The sequence below is a fragment of the Drosophila kikkawai genome, chromosome X, assembly GCF_030179895.1.
Source record: "Drosophila kikkawai strain 14028-0561.14 chromosome X, DkikHiC1v2, whole genome shotgun sequence".
NCBI classification, from domain to species: Eukaryota; Metazoa; Arthropoda; class Insecta; order Diptera; family Drosophilidae; genus Drosophila; species Drosophila kikkawai.
Window position 1 is genome coordinate 6679847 of NC_091733.1, and position 17504 is coordinate 6697350.

The 17504-nt window shown below is 40.9% G+C and overlaps 1 protein-coding gene across 1 annotated transcript in view; it reads left to right on the plus strand.

The window, feature by feature from the left end:
- The window catches only part of LOC108081462 (uncharacterized), a 102233-nt gene extending 90430 nt beyond the window's left edge, over positions 1-11803 (plus strand). The window contains 3 exon segments of the mRNA XM_041774832.2: positions 2758-2831; positions 8850-9062; positions 10032-11803. Coding sequence (XP_041630766.1) covers positions 2758-2831; positions 8850-9062; positions 10032-11183 — 1439 coding nt within the window. The 3' untranslated portion in view covers positions 11184-11803.
- The last annotated feature ends 5701 nt before the right edge of the window (positions 11804-17504 follow it).

The window sequence follows — 17504 nt, forward strand, 5'->3', positions numbered from 1 at the left end:
GTGGGAGCTCTTCCTGGCTGTCCGCTTTTCACATCAAGCCGAGCGCCGAATGGCATTTGTTGCGATTTTATGAACTGACGTCTTACCGTCTGCCGCCTTGCCAAAAGAGGTGTAAACGTTGCGAGCGCATAAACCCGAAAGGAGAACTTTGCCATTGTCAGCAACAACACGGGCAACATCAAGACATAAACATAAACGCGAATCATAAAAAAGTAGCTGCAGGAGCAGGAGGAGCCGGTGGAAAAGGGAGCCAGGCAATAATCAAAATGTTATGTGATGGCCAGATAAAGAAATGTTTCTGGCAACCAAAGGGGCGGGGGCCAAGACGGAGGCGTACTAAGTGCGCAAAGTGCTCTTGGCGAATGTCGGAAAATGCGATAACAACGCGTTGCAACACTGCACAATGGGGAATTTGCACATTTTTATGGTATTAATTAATAAAATAAGTAAAATTATTTAAAACTAATTTTTATACCCTTGCAGGGTATTATAATTTCAGTCAGAAGTTTGCAACGCAGTGAAGAAGACGTTTCCGACCCTATAAAGTATATATATTCTTGATCAGCATCAACAGCCGAGTCGATCTAGCCATGTCCGTCTGTCCGTCTGTCTGTTTCTACGCAAACTAGTCCCTCAGTTTTAAAGCTATCTGAATGAAACTGTGCATATAGTCTTCTATATACTCTCACTGCTATATACATATGTCGGAACGGGCCGGATCGGACGACTATATCATATAGCTGCCATACAAATGTTCGATATATTTTTAGAAAAAAAATTATAACTTGGGTGTTTTTCAACATTTTTGTTTTTAGATATGGCCATTTTATATTATTTCAGAATTTCGGTAAAAATTTTATGAAAATCGGACGACTATATGATATAGCTGCCATAGGAACGATCGAGAAATATATAGGAAAAAATTATAGCTTCGTTGTTTTTCAACGTATGTTTATCTACTCTGAGATATAAGCTTTTTTATTATTCTAGAGTTTTGGTATAAATTTCATAAAAATCGGACAACTATATCATACAGCTGCCATAGAAGCGATCGGTAAATGTATAAAATATGTAAAGCTGGGAATGTAAAACTGTAACTGCCAAACTGTAAACATAATAAGTATAGGTAAAATATAATGAAACTCTGTTTAGTGAGTATTTTCGACAAAATAAACATCGAAACCAATCTGCAAGGTTGTACAAACTTCGGCGTGCCGAAGTTAGCTTCCTTTCTTGTTTAATATTGGTATAGATACCGATAAAAACTGTTTTTTGTCAAAGTGGGGGTGGTTCCGCCTTCCTTTTTGAAGGAAAAATGTTTTTTTTATATATCGAAAAATTTATATAATGAAAAAGCAAATTCCCCATAGTGCACTGGCATTCCCTCGTTCTCTCTCTCACTCTCTCTCTTTCTTTATCTCAGCGCCCTCATAAGTAGGCAACAGTTTTTGAAAAGGTTCGAAAACAACACTGCACACTTTCAGAAAGCAGAGCTTATCAGCAGTCACAGGAGACACTCGCATAATTAGCTGGAAACATTTCTTCCTGCTGACCAAACCTCGCACATGCCTCCACCCCCGCCTGGCATCGCGCAGAAACTTTCGGGAATCCCGGGACCAAAAAAACGATGACTTTTCCCCTGATAAAATGAAAAAACAAAAAGGAAAACACACGCACTAACTTCAAAAATAAAAAACACTCTAAATAAAAAAAAACGACATGGAAAAACTTCTGCGGATGACAAAATTGTAAGGAAAAGTGAAAGTCTTAAATTTCGAAGTCAAGACTAAGACGACGACCAACATATAACTTGCAAACTCGAGCCAAAGGCCTTAGATGCTATGGCTCTTTACCCATAGTTAGCTCTTAGTTTAATACTATTTGTTAGCTTTAGATAAATAAATAAATAAATAAATAAACTTGCAAACTCAAAAACTGATTTCGATACATTTATATATAGACATATATATACATATGTATATATATATGTATATGCAACCCACTGAAGAAATCTCGCTCAGCAAAGTAATATCGATTGATAATTAATGAGACTTGCTATACTTTAAGTGTACTCTCATAATACGCGTTTTCACTGATCTTTTATAGAAGAAACCAAAAAAAAGTATAGATTATATATATTTTTATAATAGAAGAAGAAAGGAAGCTATCTTCGGCGCACCGAAGTTTTTCTACTATTGCAGTTTGCAATTGGATCACTAAGAATCAATTCATTCTGGCTAAATTAATAGAAAATGGCTAGATCGCCTCGGCTGTTTATGATCAAGAAAATATGTACTTTATAAGGGCGGAAATGTCTCCTTCACTGCGTTGCAAACTTCTGACTAAATTATTAATACCCTCTGCATGGGTATAAAAATGAAAAGATCTCAATTTAAAGCCATATTTGTTGATAATAAATATATACATAACATATATAATATTAACTTTTCGTTTTCATTATTGTTATTCGATTGTTTTACTAATTTCCTTGTCTTTTTAATTTACTCATCCGTGTTTGTTGTAATATGCACATGTTGGTGTTCTGGGTGAATGGGAGTGCGCTTGTTTGTAGAGTTTAATTTATACTGTTACTGAAAAAATAATCGGTTTATTTGCGATCTAATTGGCCAACCTTTGCCAGCTTTGGGTAGCCTAGATCTTAGCCGTAGAATATTCTAACTTAACGCCCTCCTCTCTTGCTTTCATTTGACCTTCCAATCAACAACGCCGGACATCTGCCTTGACCGAAAAAAACAGCCAATCCAACCCTTTATGCGCACTATGTGTTTAACACACTGGATCAGGATCACAGTGGCATAGTCAGCTTTGAGGTAAGTTAAACGTATCCTTCTAAGCTCTCCTTTCCTCCTCTGACGACAGGCTAGGCTGGCAGAGTGGGCTAAGCCGCTGCAAATCGCTTCAAATTGGGTTGGCTTAAGTTTTGGGAAAATGCAAGGAGGAGATAGCCCCATTAGACCAGCAACAGAAAATAGTCTGTCTCAGTGCTAGCAGCGAAATGAATCCATTAAGAAAAATATCCCAATTGCTCCATTATTTCCAGTCTTTTGTGTCAGGGATGGCATCATCAAAAGGTAATCTAAACGAACTTTATAATTGGGGAAGTGCTGGCAGAATACAGAGCTCTTAAAGGGTAGATATGTTGAGAATAAATATATCTTATTATATAGTCTAGTTACCATAAGCATCGAGGGTATGTAGCCCAAATCTGCTAGTTCAATCAGAACCATTTACTTCTTTAGGGAATGGTAAAGCATAGATGAAACAAGAAAGGAAGCTATCATTCATATCTAATAATATAATATGCAATTGAAATGAAAATATACCTAACAAGAAAGGAAGCTAACTTCGGCACGCCGAAGTTTGTATACCCTTGCAGATATTATATCATTACATTTTACCTATACTTATTATGTTTACAGTTTGACAGTTACAGTTTTACATTCACACCTTTACATTTTCTCTACATCTACCGATCGTTTATATGGCAGCTATATGATATAGTTGGCAGATTTTTATGAAATTTATACCAAAATTCTAGAATAATAAAATAAGCTTATATCCTGGAGTAGATGAAAAAACGTTGAAAAACAACGAAGTTATAGTTTTTATACCCTTGCAGGGTATTATAATTTCAGTCAGAAGTTTGCAACGCAGTGAAGGAGACGTTTCCGACCCTATAAAGTATATATATTCTTGATCAGCATCAACAGCCGAGTCGATCTAGCCATGTCCGTCTGTCCGTCTGTCCGTCTGTCCGTCCGTCTGTCCGTCCGTCCGTCTGTCCGTTTCTACGCAAACTAGTCCCTCAGTTTTAAAGCTATCTGAATGAAACTTTGCATATAGTCTTCTATATACTCTCACTGCTATATATGTCGGAATGGGCCGGATCGGATGACTATATGATATAGCTGCCATAGGAACGATCAGGAAATTAATAGGAAAAAAATTAAACTTCGTTGTTTTTCAACGTATTTTCATCTCCTTTGAGATATGAGCTTATTTTATTATTTTAGAATTTTGGTATAAATTTCATAAAAATCGGACAACTATATCATATAGCTGCCATAGGAGCGATCGGTAGATGTAGAGAAAATGTAAAGCTGTGAATGTAAAACTGTAACTGTCAAACTCTAAGTATAATGTAATGAGACTCTGTTTTGTGTGTGTTTCCAACATTTATATAAACATAAAAACCAATCTGCAAAGGTATACAAACTTTGGCGTGCCGAAGTTAGCTTCCTTTCTTGTTCCATATATTTCTGAGTGAGTCGAATTTGAACATATCGATATAAATTCAAAAGACAATATCTCAAAGATCCATAGAGATTTCCCCAAATTTCAATTTAATAAGTCGTAATTGACGCACTTTTAAGATGGAATATCTCAAAACTGACGTACAGCAAATTCGGAGGTCGGGCAAGAGTTCAGCGCATCAGTAACTTTTGGAAACTTTCCAAGCAAGAGCATCTACGATTTTTTAAAATTTTATCGGCCTGTGTAATCGATTGTCCCGACCAATTCGACTTACAGATAAGTGCCCGAGGCGAGTGCCCGAAGACAAACAATGCAATTTAATTTACTCGGTACGTCTCTTAAGGTCCGGATTCCGGACGATGATGAGGCGCTAACTGAAATTGTTGAGGTCAGCCGGGGATGGGGACAGGGACAGGGCCAGAGGTCAGGTTGGAACTGCGGAATAGGCAAAGGGAGATAGCAGGGGGAGGAATTGGTCGGACAAGACTTAAGTACAATGAAATTACTTTAGACATTTTAAGTATAAAATATGTCTAACAGCCGAGTCGAATCGAGTTGAGTTCAGTTCGCTCTGGTTTTGTTTGAGTTTCTTAAACAAAGAAAATCACAAGGAAGTGCTAAGTATCAATTATTTAATTTCTTAATTAATCAATTATTGGTTACAAGAATCATACAAAAAATTAAAAAATATTGTTTATTATTATACAATATTAAAGAATTAATGAATTGCTTTACATGTTTACTAGCACTTTCATTCGAGCTTAAAAATTTATTAAATTCTGCACCATATTTTATTTAATGTGTTTCCTTAGTACGATTTTTCCTGCTTTAGTCCCATACTGTATTTTCCTTTAAGCAGCTTAGAAGCAAACGTTGTGTAGCATCGTGACTCTAAATGAAGCTGATTGGGCTCAAAAAGGGGGGACTGGTGGCGCCAAATGATGCTGCAAAATGGCCAAAGAGCAAAAACCACTGCCCTGCCCTGGTAGGCGCATTTAGTTACGGTTTATTAGGGACAGGAGTCCAGAACAAAGAGTTTCTCCAGATACACGCACCCTAGATGCTTAAGCGATCTATTAACTGCCGCAGCACAAAAGTTGTAATAAGCTAAGTACACATCCGTCCGCCTGCTCGTCTGTCTGTCTGCCTAAAAGCCCCCAAAGTTTCGGGTCCGCTAAAAGTGTTCGGTCATGGATGGAGGAAAGTGAATTAGCGGGGGCTTTGGGGTCCAAAAATGTTGGAGGATGTGAGAGAAAGGTCAGCCAGATGGAGTAAGCGGAGAAGTAGCAGCCGGGCTAAATATGGGACCGGGAAGCGAAGCTGTTTGCAAATACGTAATAAATGATATTTATATTATATTATTATGCATAAGTGATATTAAACTCACGAAGAATACAATCATTTGGCCGCAGAAAAATTCGTTTGTATTCTAATTTAAGGCACTAAAACAGATAATAAAAAGGACGTCATCGTAATCGTATTGCAACACACTAAGCAGAAAGTAAATATGTCCTTATTATGTCCTTTTTGTCTGTGAAAGTCAACTTTAGTTATTTTGTTAAAGAATCCCTTTTAATTTGAAAATAATTTTAGTTTCACTATGCTGAAATGCTATCTTAACTCGTCTTGGAAAATTGTGGAAATTCTTGAAAACAAAACACGGCAAAGCGGAAAGGAAATGTATGTAGATTTCCTGGGGGAAGCAGGATCTAATGGTTTCATCTACTGGCATCCGTTGGCTGCACTTTCGCAGCTTTTGCCTTGTCCGAGTTTCCGCCTTGCCGTGGAGAGCTTCCCGATTCCGCGCCTGGGGCAAACTGCTGCACAAAATAATGTGCCAAATTCAGAAATCAAAGTGAAATGTCTCGAAATTGAAATAAAATGCAGAACAGGGGGGGAGACAGGGTGGAAAATACATTTTCCACCGAATTCGCGTGTTTGCCGCTGTCGCCTGTCATTGTCAACGTTTCTATTGCAGCAAGCGGATTGCATAAAACAAGAGCTGGCAAAAAAAAAACACCAAAATAAATTTCTGAGGATTGAGGGGAAAATTCTGGGCTGCTACCCGTGGCGCATGCAAATTGCGAATAATTTTTTTTCAGTTTATTCACTGTCGCGCGACTGCCCTGCGATGTCCAAACATGAACTCCACTTCCGCTTAGTTGGCACTGGGCGGGCGGTGGGGTAGTGAATACACTCAGCACACACAATGCCATTGAAACGATGAATTATGGCGATTTTAACGCTAACTTTGTCAGGCACTGTGACTTCATGAGCGGGGAAAATCTGGGAGGGTCGGTGGGGTGGGAGGGGAAATAAGGACAGGAATATGCGAGTAGGCGGATCCAAGCGGGAAGGAAAATGAAAATACCGAGAAAAGCAGCAAAACCCCAAGTTAAACAGTGGGACATCCCTGGGAAAGCGAAATCGAAAGCGAACGGAGAAGCCAAGAGTGAGGAGGGGATCCCGGAGAGCGAAGAGAGCGCGACACGAAAAGGCTACGGAGGTCTTGCTTAAATGAATTACTTTTTTGTAGCTTTTAGGGTAATAAAAATCGAGCAGAAAATGGAAACCTAGCTTTACAGTATCCTTTTTGCTTAGCATTTAGTGCAATTTATGAACAACGCTTAACAGCGAAAACCAGGGTTAAACCACAGCCGAACTATTGTAAAAAGGGACCAAATATTTCATTAGCCTTCTCTCCATAGACGAAATCCAGTTGGCATTTATGAAGCGTGCAATTCACAAATCAATATTGCAATCAAGTCGCCGCTCCTGCACAGTGTCTGTCTGTCAGTCGTCTGTCCGCCTGTCTTCCGGGGGAAAATCGCAATCACGTCAGCCGTCCATCTCTTAGAGCCACGCACTTGCTTTTCCCGCACTTTTCCCACCCTTTTCCGCAGTTTATCTGTGCGAGCTTTTGCGCTTTTGCCTGCTGTTGTTGAATAATGACCTCAAAATTGTAATGACTACAAGGCACGTACTCAAAACCCCATAGCACACACTCCGAATCCGCCGGTAATTCTCCTGTTTTCTATGTGACGGTCGGACTAGGAAGACTTCCGCTTTTCAATTAAGTTCTACATATTGTTGCAAGGTGTTTTATGCGCGATTTGCATGACAGTCGCCATTATAAAACTGCCAACAAGAGCAGGGCCTTATAGCCACACCGAGACCCGCTCCCACACTCAGACATTCAGGAGAAATGGCTGCAAAAACGGGCCAACGGCAAACCTGTCATGGCCATATTGAAATTGTGGGCAGGGCCAATATGCCACGAGGAAGATGGCTAAGAGTGCTGCGACCTGTTTACGCTGGCATAAAAGATAAATTGCTCAAGTGTGTGAGATAAAAGCATTTGAGCGAGGGGGAATATATACTGCTGGAGTCCTAGAAAAGTGCGGAGGAGGGGAGCCGAGGGGGTTAGGACACTGGAGGGGTCCAGGGAGTGAGGATTGTATCCGCCAGCAGTTAAGAAAGGCAAACAGGTTAACATGGCAGTTGAGTGAGCGCTGAAGCAGTCTCACACGATTCCAGTGCCATATATCGATAAAGAAAATCACTTTGAAATGAGACTTACTATACATCTGGCCACATTTTCACGAACAACAAACATTTAAGCTGATTTTCTAATCTCATCTAGTTTAGTTTTCTAATCGTCTAATCTTCTAACGAAGAAGTACTATTCCTGTTTTTCAGGAGTTAAGAATCAAAGGTCCGCCTTTTCACTCTGCAAACTTCACTGCAATGTCCAATCTCCGAGCTGTTTTTCCAGCTTTCCGCTCTTCAATTTATCCCCGTCGAATGGTGAAAGTTTCTTGTTTGCATTTGGATAGTCTGAGCAGTGTACAACTTGACAAATTTGGTGGACGCTGCAATTGCACAAATGGCCAGAACGGTTCGATGCCATTATTTTTACTTTTTACGCCGTCTTGCATTGCTGTTTTATGTCTTATATATTTTCGCTCCCCCTACTGAAGGCAAAGGGACTCGTGGGATCCAGTTGGCCGTCAGCTGTGGCCTTTCCAAAATGCCTCAACACCTCCAGGCAGAAGCCCTGGGGGGGCCGAAGCTCCCCCAGTCGTAAAAACTTTTGCGCCTTCTCTCTGCCAGCCCTTATCTAGGTACATTTGTCATACAAAGCATAGAAATAAATGTCCACTTCAGCGGCAGAGCCAGGACTCGAAAGTGGGGTGCGAGTGGTGAGCTCCAAGGGGAATTCCGTGGTACAGCAGCGGTAAAAATAATATAAGAGTTTAAGAATTATTGCCATATGCAGGCATACAAGGTAGAAAGCTGCAAGTCCTTGCCGTTTACAATTTAAGACAATCTATTCAATGGCAGAAATATTATATGTTTTATATGAGCAGTGTGAACTTTTTGCGTGGACGCAGGTGTGTCTGCCACTGCGGTTTACGAGCAATTTCTTAAAACATATTTTCAATTTATTGTATACCTGTATTCCGGCTCTGTCTGCCTCTGCCTTTGCCTCTGTCTCTGTATCTGTCCCCATTTTCCTATGTATATGTTCTCCTATTTGTGCCTACCTATTTATCGTCCCGCCCGTCACACAGGATTTCGTTCAAGGACTTTCGATACTGTCACGCGGCTCCGTGGAGGAGAAGTTGCGCTGGACCTTTTCGCTGTACGACATCAACGGCGACGGCTTCATTACGAGGGAGGAAATGACTGACATTGTGACTGCCATATACGAGCTAATGGGCCGGCTGCCCGACGAGTGTCCCGAGGAGGAGAAGATCAAGGGCAAGGTGGAGCACATCTTTCAGGTGAGTGGTCGGTTCAGTTTCAGTTTCAGTCCCAGTCTCACTCCTGCTCCTGCTCCTTAAATCCAAACAATTTTCGGCCATTATTTATGCTAATTACACGCGTACAATTTGAATTTGAGTTGCGAACATGAAACTTATTTAGTTTGCATTATGCAAATTCAAATTGTCTATTTCAATTTGTCGGCCAACAGGCCAGGAGGAGCGGCTTGTGAATGGGTTTTTCGGTTTCAGTTGGGCGTCCTGCCCAGCGAGCTCCTCCTTGGCTTGCCAGTCACGCATTGTCATTAGCGGTCGTTGGCAGTCGGAATAAATTGGGCAGAGCAAATGGGCCCGGCCAAAAGTCTTTGAATAATGCCGAGCGAGAGTGAAATTGATGATAGATGGCTGAAATCATTCACGGCCCATTCCGGAGTTCAGGGCTGTGAATCAAAATTCCTGCTGCTCCAAATGGAAGCGGAAGTAGTGCGTCAAAGCACTGCCGCTCGCCGAGCTCGTCTAAGCTGTTGCTTCTGCTCTCTTCATTCCGGAAGCCCCGATAACTAAATGGATTCAATTGCCAGTAATATCACGTAGTGTTGGGGATATTAGCCAGATATATAGCCGAAAGTTCTTTCAAACATTTTTGTTTGTCTGCCAGACTTATTCAAATGTCAGTCTTAGTTTCTGGGAACTACTTTTATTATATTAAACAGGTCAAGCTGGAACCCTTGTAAGCCATGTTGAGCGCTTGAATTAAAGAGCATTGTTACAGCAGGGTGCTGCATTGCAAACTATGTATATAATCTTACCTTTCCTAGATAGACGGTATTTTTGCCTGAGTAAGAAATGCCTTCAAAAGTAGCTACAAGTTTTGCTACATTTTGCAGCAAATTTACTCAATTTTGATCATAGAGCAGACTAGATAAGACAGTCAATTGCATTATGTTACTTTAGACCGTTGCTGTATGCTGATGTTTTCTACTCCGCCAGAAAATGGACATCAATCGCGACGGCGTCGTGACCCTAGAGGAGTTCCTGGAGGCCTGTCGCAACGACGACGCCATCTCGCGGTCGATGTCCGTGTTTGACACAGCGTTCTGACCATATCCGACCGACAAGGGCGACGAATACACGGTCCGCCGGCGGCGACGCAGTCACAGTCAGCAGCAACACCAGCACCAGCAGCAGCAACATCTGCAGTACCAACTGGATACAGATAAAAGTAAGTCCAAGCACAAGACGAAGAACAAGCAACAGCAAAAACAGCAGCAACCACATAGCACTAGACAGCAGAAGTGTTGTCACATAATCGACATGGACGGCGGTGAGAGCTCCACCACCACGACCACCACATCAGCGGCCACGAGCACCACTCTGAACTGCAATGTCCGGAACGGGCAACCGAGCTCCCATCACCCGCTTCCCGAGGAGGCGGACGAGTACGACGAGGAGGAGGAGGACGACGACGATCAGAGGGAGGAGGAGGACGGCCACAACTACAGGTTCTTCGTTTGCCGGCACTGCCAGAGGCCGCAGTCCACAGGCCGCCGATCGCACAGCAAGATTAGGACGCACTCCCAGTCCCAGTCGCAGTTAAAGTCGCGTAAGCGCAGCAAGAGCAAGAAGCGCCACCAGACAAAGGCTGGAGCCGGCCAGGCGGCACAAGCAAGGTGGCCAGAACTGAACGTGGCCAACGAACAGGCCATCCGCTTCCGGTGCCCGCAGGTGGGGCCGCAGGTGGGTCGCGACCTACACACGCCTCAGCCTCTGCACTTTCATCACCCACAGTCGCAGGGCCGCCTAAAGAATAGATCCCGCCTCCAGCGGCGGATGGCCAAGAATGTCCCAGTAGCGCCGCCTCGAGCTAATCCGCCCCCGAATCCGAACCCGTTTTCGAATCCGATTCGGAACCCGCAACCGACCCAGCCCCCGACAACAGCACTGCCAGCACGCACCGAACTAGCACCCCTTCCGCCACTCGTCGTTGTGGCCAGTGGGGCCGAGGGCGGGAGCGACGGCGGAGCTGAGCTAGTTGTCGATGTCCATCCTCTGCATCCCCAGCCGTCGACCACCCCCGATTCCCCGTCGCTGGTCACCGTGAGTACCTGGTATACGGTGGCCAAGCAGGGTGTCTCCTGCTAATCGCGGCGAGCAGTGAGTATCCTTGCCACCACTCCGAGGCATCCAGGCATCCAGTCATCCAGCATTTGACCAAAAATAAACCAAAAAAAAAACAAAATTATTATAATAACAATGCGAAAAAAGATTACTGATTCGATGAACGATAACTTGTTGTTGTTGTTCCAGATTGAAATAAGTAGAAAAAATATATATTTTATGCTTTTATGAATTTGATGTGTGTTTTAGGATGGATCTTCAAGCGCTCAATGTCTATTTGTTTGTATTCAATAGGACTTTTAAATTGAGTCTATTCACTAATATTCTCAGTTTGTTTCACACAAAAGTTCCCTTTTAAGGGGGTTAGAAACAGTTAAAAATCAAAAAAAAATAGCGGAGATCCACCCAGTTGTGTATGTGTACTTGTGAACCAATTTGTTGATTCGTTTACGGTTTCTCCTACTTAGAGTGCTTGTTCTGTAATTAGCAAAGTTAAGTTTATAAGAGTTTAAAGCGTTCTCTGTGAGTCGATTGTCAAATGTAAAAGTATGAGTGTAAACAACAAGCGAAATGCCAAATGAAACTGAACCAAAATGTATAAAAATATATGAAAAGCATTAAAAACCCTTCTTTACGCTCCGAAACTCATATTGTTTTTGTGGCCCGAAAGGATACTTCTTAGATATACTGTTAAATGTCCTAGAGTTACGTAAATTGACGTTAGCTGTGATGAGAAAACAAGTATAATTAACGGTAAACTTGCATATTCTTATATGTAAAACACGAGTCAAGGGAGGAAATTGCTTAACGAAAGATACTCTATCAAAGTGTGTGTGGGTGTGATTGTAAATGTTCTCTCAGAAAGGATCGATCAAGGAGCTCCTGAATTAAATTTAATAGCTCTTGCTTCTGAAATGTATAATTGTTTTTGATTGCTTTCTTAATATTAAACAGCCACGAAGCAATTGAGGAATATAATTTGGAAATTAAACCAATAAATGTGCAGATTAATATTTAACATTGCTATTTTTCGCTTTCACAAAAAAAACACTCTGTCACTGCTGCCATTAACTGAAAATTAAATGCCCAAAAAGCGAGTTGGCGGGGACAAGTTTGCTTTTAATTGAAGCCAGCAGCCAACTTTCGGCATTATTGCATGAGCGTAATTGGATGCCATTAAATTTCAGTCCGTTTTTGCATTACGAAACAAGGAAGTTGCGCTCGCCTTTCGAATAACTCTTGTGAAGTTTGCTGGGCGTTTACTTTTTTGCTAACTGTTATTGCTTGTCATGCTTTTGTTGTTGTTTTCATTATAAGCCACATTGCACACACGCACACGCACACACACTACACACTTGCGCACACACCACCACCAAAGACAAACAAGGATGCAAACGCATGGGAATTGAAATTCGTGTATGGCAATTAAAATATCTGCTTTTATTTCTTTTCCTCTCTCTCTCTCTCTCTCTCTCTCTCTTCTCTTTTTCTCTCCCTTTCTTTGTCTCTTTCTCTCTGTACAAATACAAATACACACACGCACACACACGTGTAGAAAGCTACATAGAAAGTAAATGAAATGCGAATCTGCCGAAATAAAAATCAAGGTACATCCAGTGCTCATAAATATGCAATTAATGTAATGGATGTGTGTGTGTCAACCTGCAGAACTTGAAAAAAAAATACCGCGGAAACACCGAACGTGGAAAATAACAGAGCTACAAGAGCAACGTCATCTTAGCTGTTGCATTTAAGGGGTTCCCAGTACTTCTCCAGCGAAGAGGAAGTGAAAATGCACCGGAAGTGCGCGACTGCTTGCCGTCAAGCAGCAGTGTATGCACGCCCCGAGAAAACTCCCCATTCAAAACGTACGAAACGAAAGCTTTACACAATGAAACTAAAACTAAAACTAACAACTAAAGAATAATTTAAAATTTAATATATAGAGCAATTTAAATTAAAATATAAAACTATATTTATACGGAGTGCGCGGTAACCGGAAATAGCAGGAGGAAATATCGATTAATTGATATTTCATTGACAGCAGCTTCGCTTTCTTTTCGAAACACAAGCATATAAATATGTATGTATAGAACAGAGAGTAGGTAAATAATGTGAATTTTGTGCTGTCGAAATCAAAATAAAGGCAACACGCTCACACGCTCTTGCACACGACAAGGACATGGACAAGCAGTGTTCCCCGGGGCGTATGAGTAATGTTGAATTTGAGTGTGTATCGCACTCGTGTGTTGTTTTTCCGCATTGTTGCTATTGCCAAACCTCCATTAGCAAATTAGTTGAATCCAATGATGATGGTGACAATGACGGAATGTCATCAAGTGTATTCTACACACATATGCATAAGTACATACATGTATGTATGGGGGGGATGGGTGTGAGATGTGAGTGTGCAGAGCTGAAGCCGAAGCTGAAGCTGAAGCTAAATCAAATAAAAACAAATGCTAGAATCAGAAATTGGACCACAACAACAATGCATATATGGCGACGAGGAAGATGTAGCGTAAACCAATATCCATGTGTATATGCATATTATATTTACATACATATACACAAAAGTATATATAATATTTAATAAACGAAAATTTGTGTGTACTTGTAATTTTTTGTAGCTAGAACTAAGCGAGACAGCAAGCAAAGAGCCAGAGAACTATTAGAGGTAAATACACAGATTATGAACTAGAGCGGAGTATAGAAGAATGGAAAGCCAGAAACCCAGAAGCCCAGAAACCCACAAAAGTTGAAAATTAATAATTCAAATCTCGTTGTACATAGTTAGTGGGTGGTTCTTTTGCCCTTACACCAACTACAGACCTTTCCCTATACTTGACAAAGTATATGCACAAAGTAATTGTTGCATTTTTAACCCTATACATACAAGCAAACATACATAGCTGTGTACTTAGCTGTAGTCTTCCAGAAGAAACCGAAGAAGAATCGACACGAAGCAGAGAACTAATCCAGCGAGGTGGTTACAACTCTATTCCACGTAGATTGGGTCTGTAGCGAATTTGTACCTTAGCCGAAACACCCACATAGCTTTCAAAACTAAACAAATCCAACCGGAATACAAATTGTAAAACAATAAATCCTTCTAATGGGCGAGTCCAAGTGAGGGCCTGCTCAAGGGTCGCAATATAAAAAACTGCAAAACCGTAAAACTGCTGCTGTTCTGGGCGCAGAAGACGAGCTGTATTATTTTTGGATAAATGTTATCGGTGCAACTCCCAGCCCCCCTTGATTCCCAGCCCGACTCTAAGGTTATTCACCTCTATATCCCTTGAACTATCGGTTTTCTAATACATATTTAAACTAAAACGGATCCGATCCGATCTTAGGCACGACAATATTGACAGAGCAACACGAATACTATACTATTTGAACTATATATGACATATATTACAATTAATACCGCAATACCCTCCCACCATGGCTGATCAGACCACACACTACAACCCAAATATATCGATATTAAATTGGAAATTCAATGTGAATACTGATGGCTACAGGACCTTTGTTTGGTATATCGGTATCTACTTGGACATATCGATTTAACAATGATTTCAAGTGATTGCAAAGCAGTGATCCCTTCCAAAATTTCCGATAATACTATTTCGGTACAAACGATACATTGATATATTCAAGCTCCATTATTTTCACAGATTTCAAATGCAATAGAAGAGCTAGTTGAATTGAACGAAATTGAGCTTGTCGGTGTATCAACTCGAATTTTTGTTCCCCCTCAATATACTTGATATATGTAAGTTCCCACAACACACTATTCTCCCTCTAGCTCCTTACATGACTCTATCTCTTTCTAATTATATGTGTGTGGAATTAGCATTCAAGTCTTAATGCGAAATATATTTTAAAAGTAAAGTGTCAAATTTTCAACAACAAAAAAACAAACAAAAAAAGTTGGCAAGTGAGCGAATTGACAAACCAAACGAAAAACAAAAAAAAAAGCAAACAAAAATTGGAGGATTGCCAACCAAGTTGCCAGTATTTTCCAGGCCTAAGCCTTAAACCAAATCCAAAGATTAGAGGAACGCAAATAATTGTAAACTGAAAAATATATGCAAAAATAATTGTATAGGACCACGCCCCAAAGGGCGTCTGAGTGTTTTTTTTTCCTAATTTATAAGCTGTTAAATCAAATTTTACCAAAAACGTAAGTGTTGAATTCGAGGAAAGGATGAAGGATTCTAAAATGAAATCCCGAAAATCTCGTTTTAGAGAAATACTCGATCTTCAGTTGTTGCTCTATAACTGTACTAGTCGTTTGTTTAAATGGAAGCGCAGCATATACGGTTCTACTATATGTATGCAGAGAACACATGTCATAGCCTAGGCTTGAGGGTGACAGAAACCACATTTATTAAGGGTTCGGTTCCAGCAGCCGGAAACTCAAACTCTAGACCGCTCGAATAATATATATCAGAGTTATCGAGAGTCCCTACGAAAATTTCCAGTATTACGAGTCGAACTAATTGTTGGCTACAGGAACTCCCACGAAGTCCATCGATTGGGCCACGTTATAAACAAAATTAAAAATTGATAAAGAAATTACGGAAATATACAAATGTACTAGTTGTAAACATAGACGAACTTTTTTGGTGTAAATTTTAAATGATAAAATCAAGCGAACAAACTTTCCACGAAATAAAAACAAATACCAATTATTCAATAAATTCGTTTAAGTGCAAAGTGCATGAACCAAAAACACGCAGACATGACAACAAAAGCCACACTTAAATAAATGAAAACATTTTTTTGTGAAGTTAAACTATATGTATGAAACAAGAATACAAACAAAGGTATAATGGAAATAAAAGCCAGATGAAATATACTGAATAATTTTGAGTTATTATTTGATCACATGGATATATGACCAAGGAATGTGAATGGTAAAAAAAAACATAAACTTATATTTCATTATGTATAATTCCTCCTTTACTAATCAATAAACAAAACAACATTTTTTTTAGCTAAAAGATGGCTTTAATTGGCTTAATTTAAAACTCACAAAATGCCTAGAGTTAGTGGTCTCGCTCTTTATCAAAATCGAAACCAATAGAAGTCAAGCCAAATTATTTAATTACCTTAGTAAATGTATTCCAATCTCTTGGAAATCCGACTAATTTAACTAAGAGCTGTAGCGAAGTGTGCCCATATTAAGCTCTAGCACCAGGTCAAGCAGGGCCCCCTGCGAATCTCTGAAGGTCAGCAGTGCGAATTTGGCATTTGCTAATTTGAAATGCGGTTGCCGGGCCAAGTGGAAAAGTTGGCCGATGCATGCAGAATGCATCCAAGCGGGTAATGAAATCTGGGCGGCGCTTTGTATGCCGATCAGAGCGGGAAATTAGCAAGGCATCGGGCGATGGTAAGATCGAAGGGGCTTTGCCGCCCACGTCCTGAAAATATAATGCTGTTAGGCTGCGAGCACGCACATCCTGCCAAGCTGGTCAAAGGACACACACGACCAACAAGGAAACCCACTTAATTGTTACATAAAAAACTCCCATCGGACGCGGGGAGCAAAGGAGGGTGGGTAATCGTTAATTAAATCACGTTGTGCCGGAAATGAAGTTATTGACAGGCATAAGTGCCACCTTGCAAAAGTCGCAGTGCGGGACGTGGTCTAATTGCCCGGCATGTGTATCGCTTTCATGTTCCATTAAAGGGCGACGGGCGGGTGGACTTGGTGCCATTTCATGGGCAAACGCAACTTTTCAATTTGTTTCAATGCCGTCTAGCAGTCCAGGAGTCCGGCAGTCCAGACTGGCCGGTCGCACACGTACGTACACGGCCCTGGCCCCATTTGACCAATGCCCGTCGCCCTGGTCAACTTTGTTTTCCCTTTTTTTTTTCCAATCTCCATCCCAATCCCAGTTTCAGCTGTCGTGTAGTGTAGTCCACTGTGGTCTCGCCTGTAAGCAGCCGCTCAGACTGTATTCCTGAATGTTCTTGGAACTCGCGAAAAAGGGTCGGTGGAAAAGGTTATCAAATAATCCGAAATCCAATTAATAGTTCGACGTGAGAGTTATAACATTTAAAAGAGCTGCTAAAAATAACTTTTGCATTGATATCTGGAACTATTAAATATCCCTAGATATCTAAATACTTGTTAACAGAATTATTTTAAGCCCCCACAAGTCAAGTCAAGTCACACCATTTGCAAAGTTAAGTCGGCTCAAGATCCCTAACTCTAAGGAGCTGCAGTCCTTAAGTTGGTTTAGCAAGGGCCTTAAATTCGCAATAGATTACAAGGAATTTAGTATGTCCTTGTTCGCGAAGACAGTTATCGATTGTCGGGGCCATAGACAA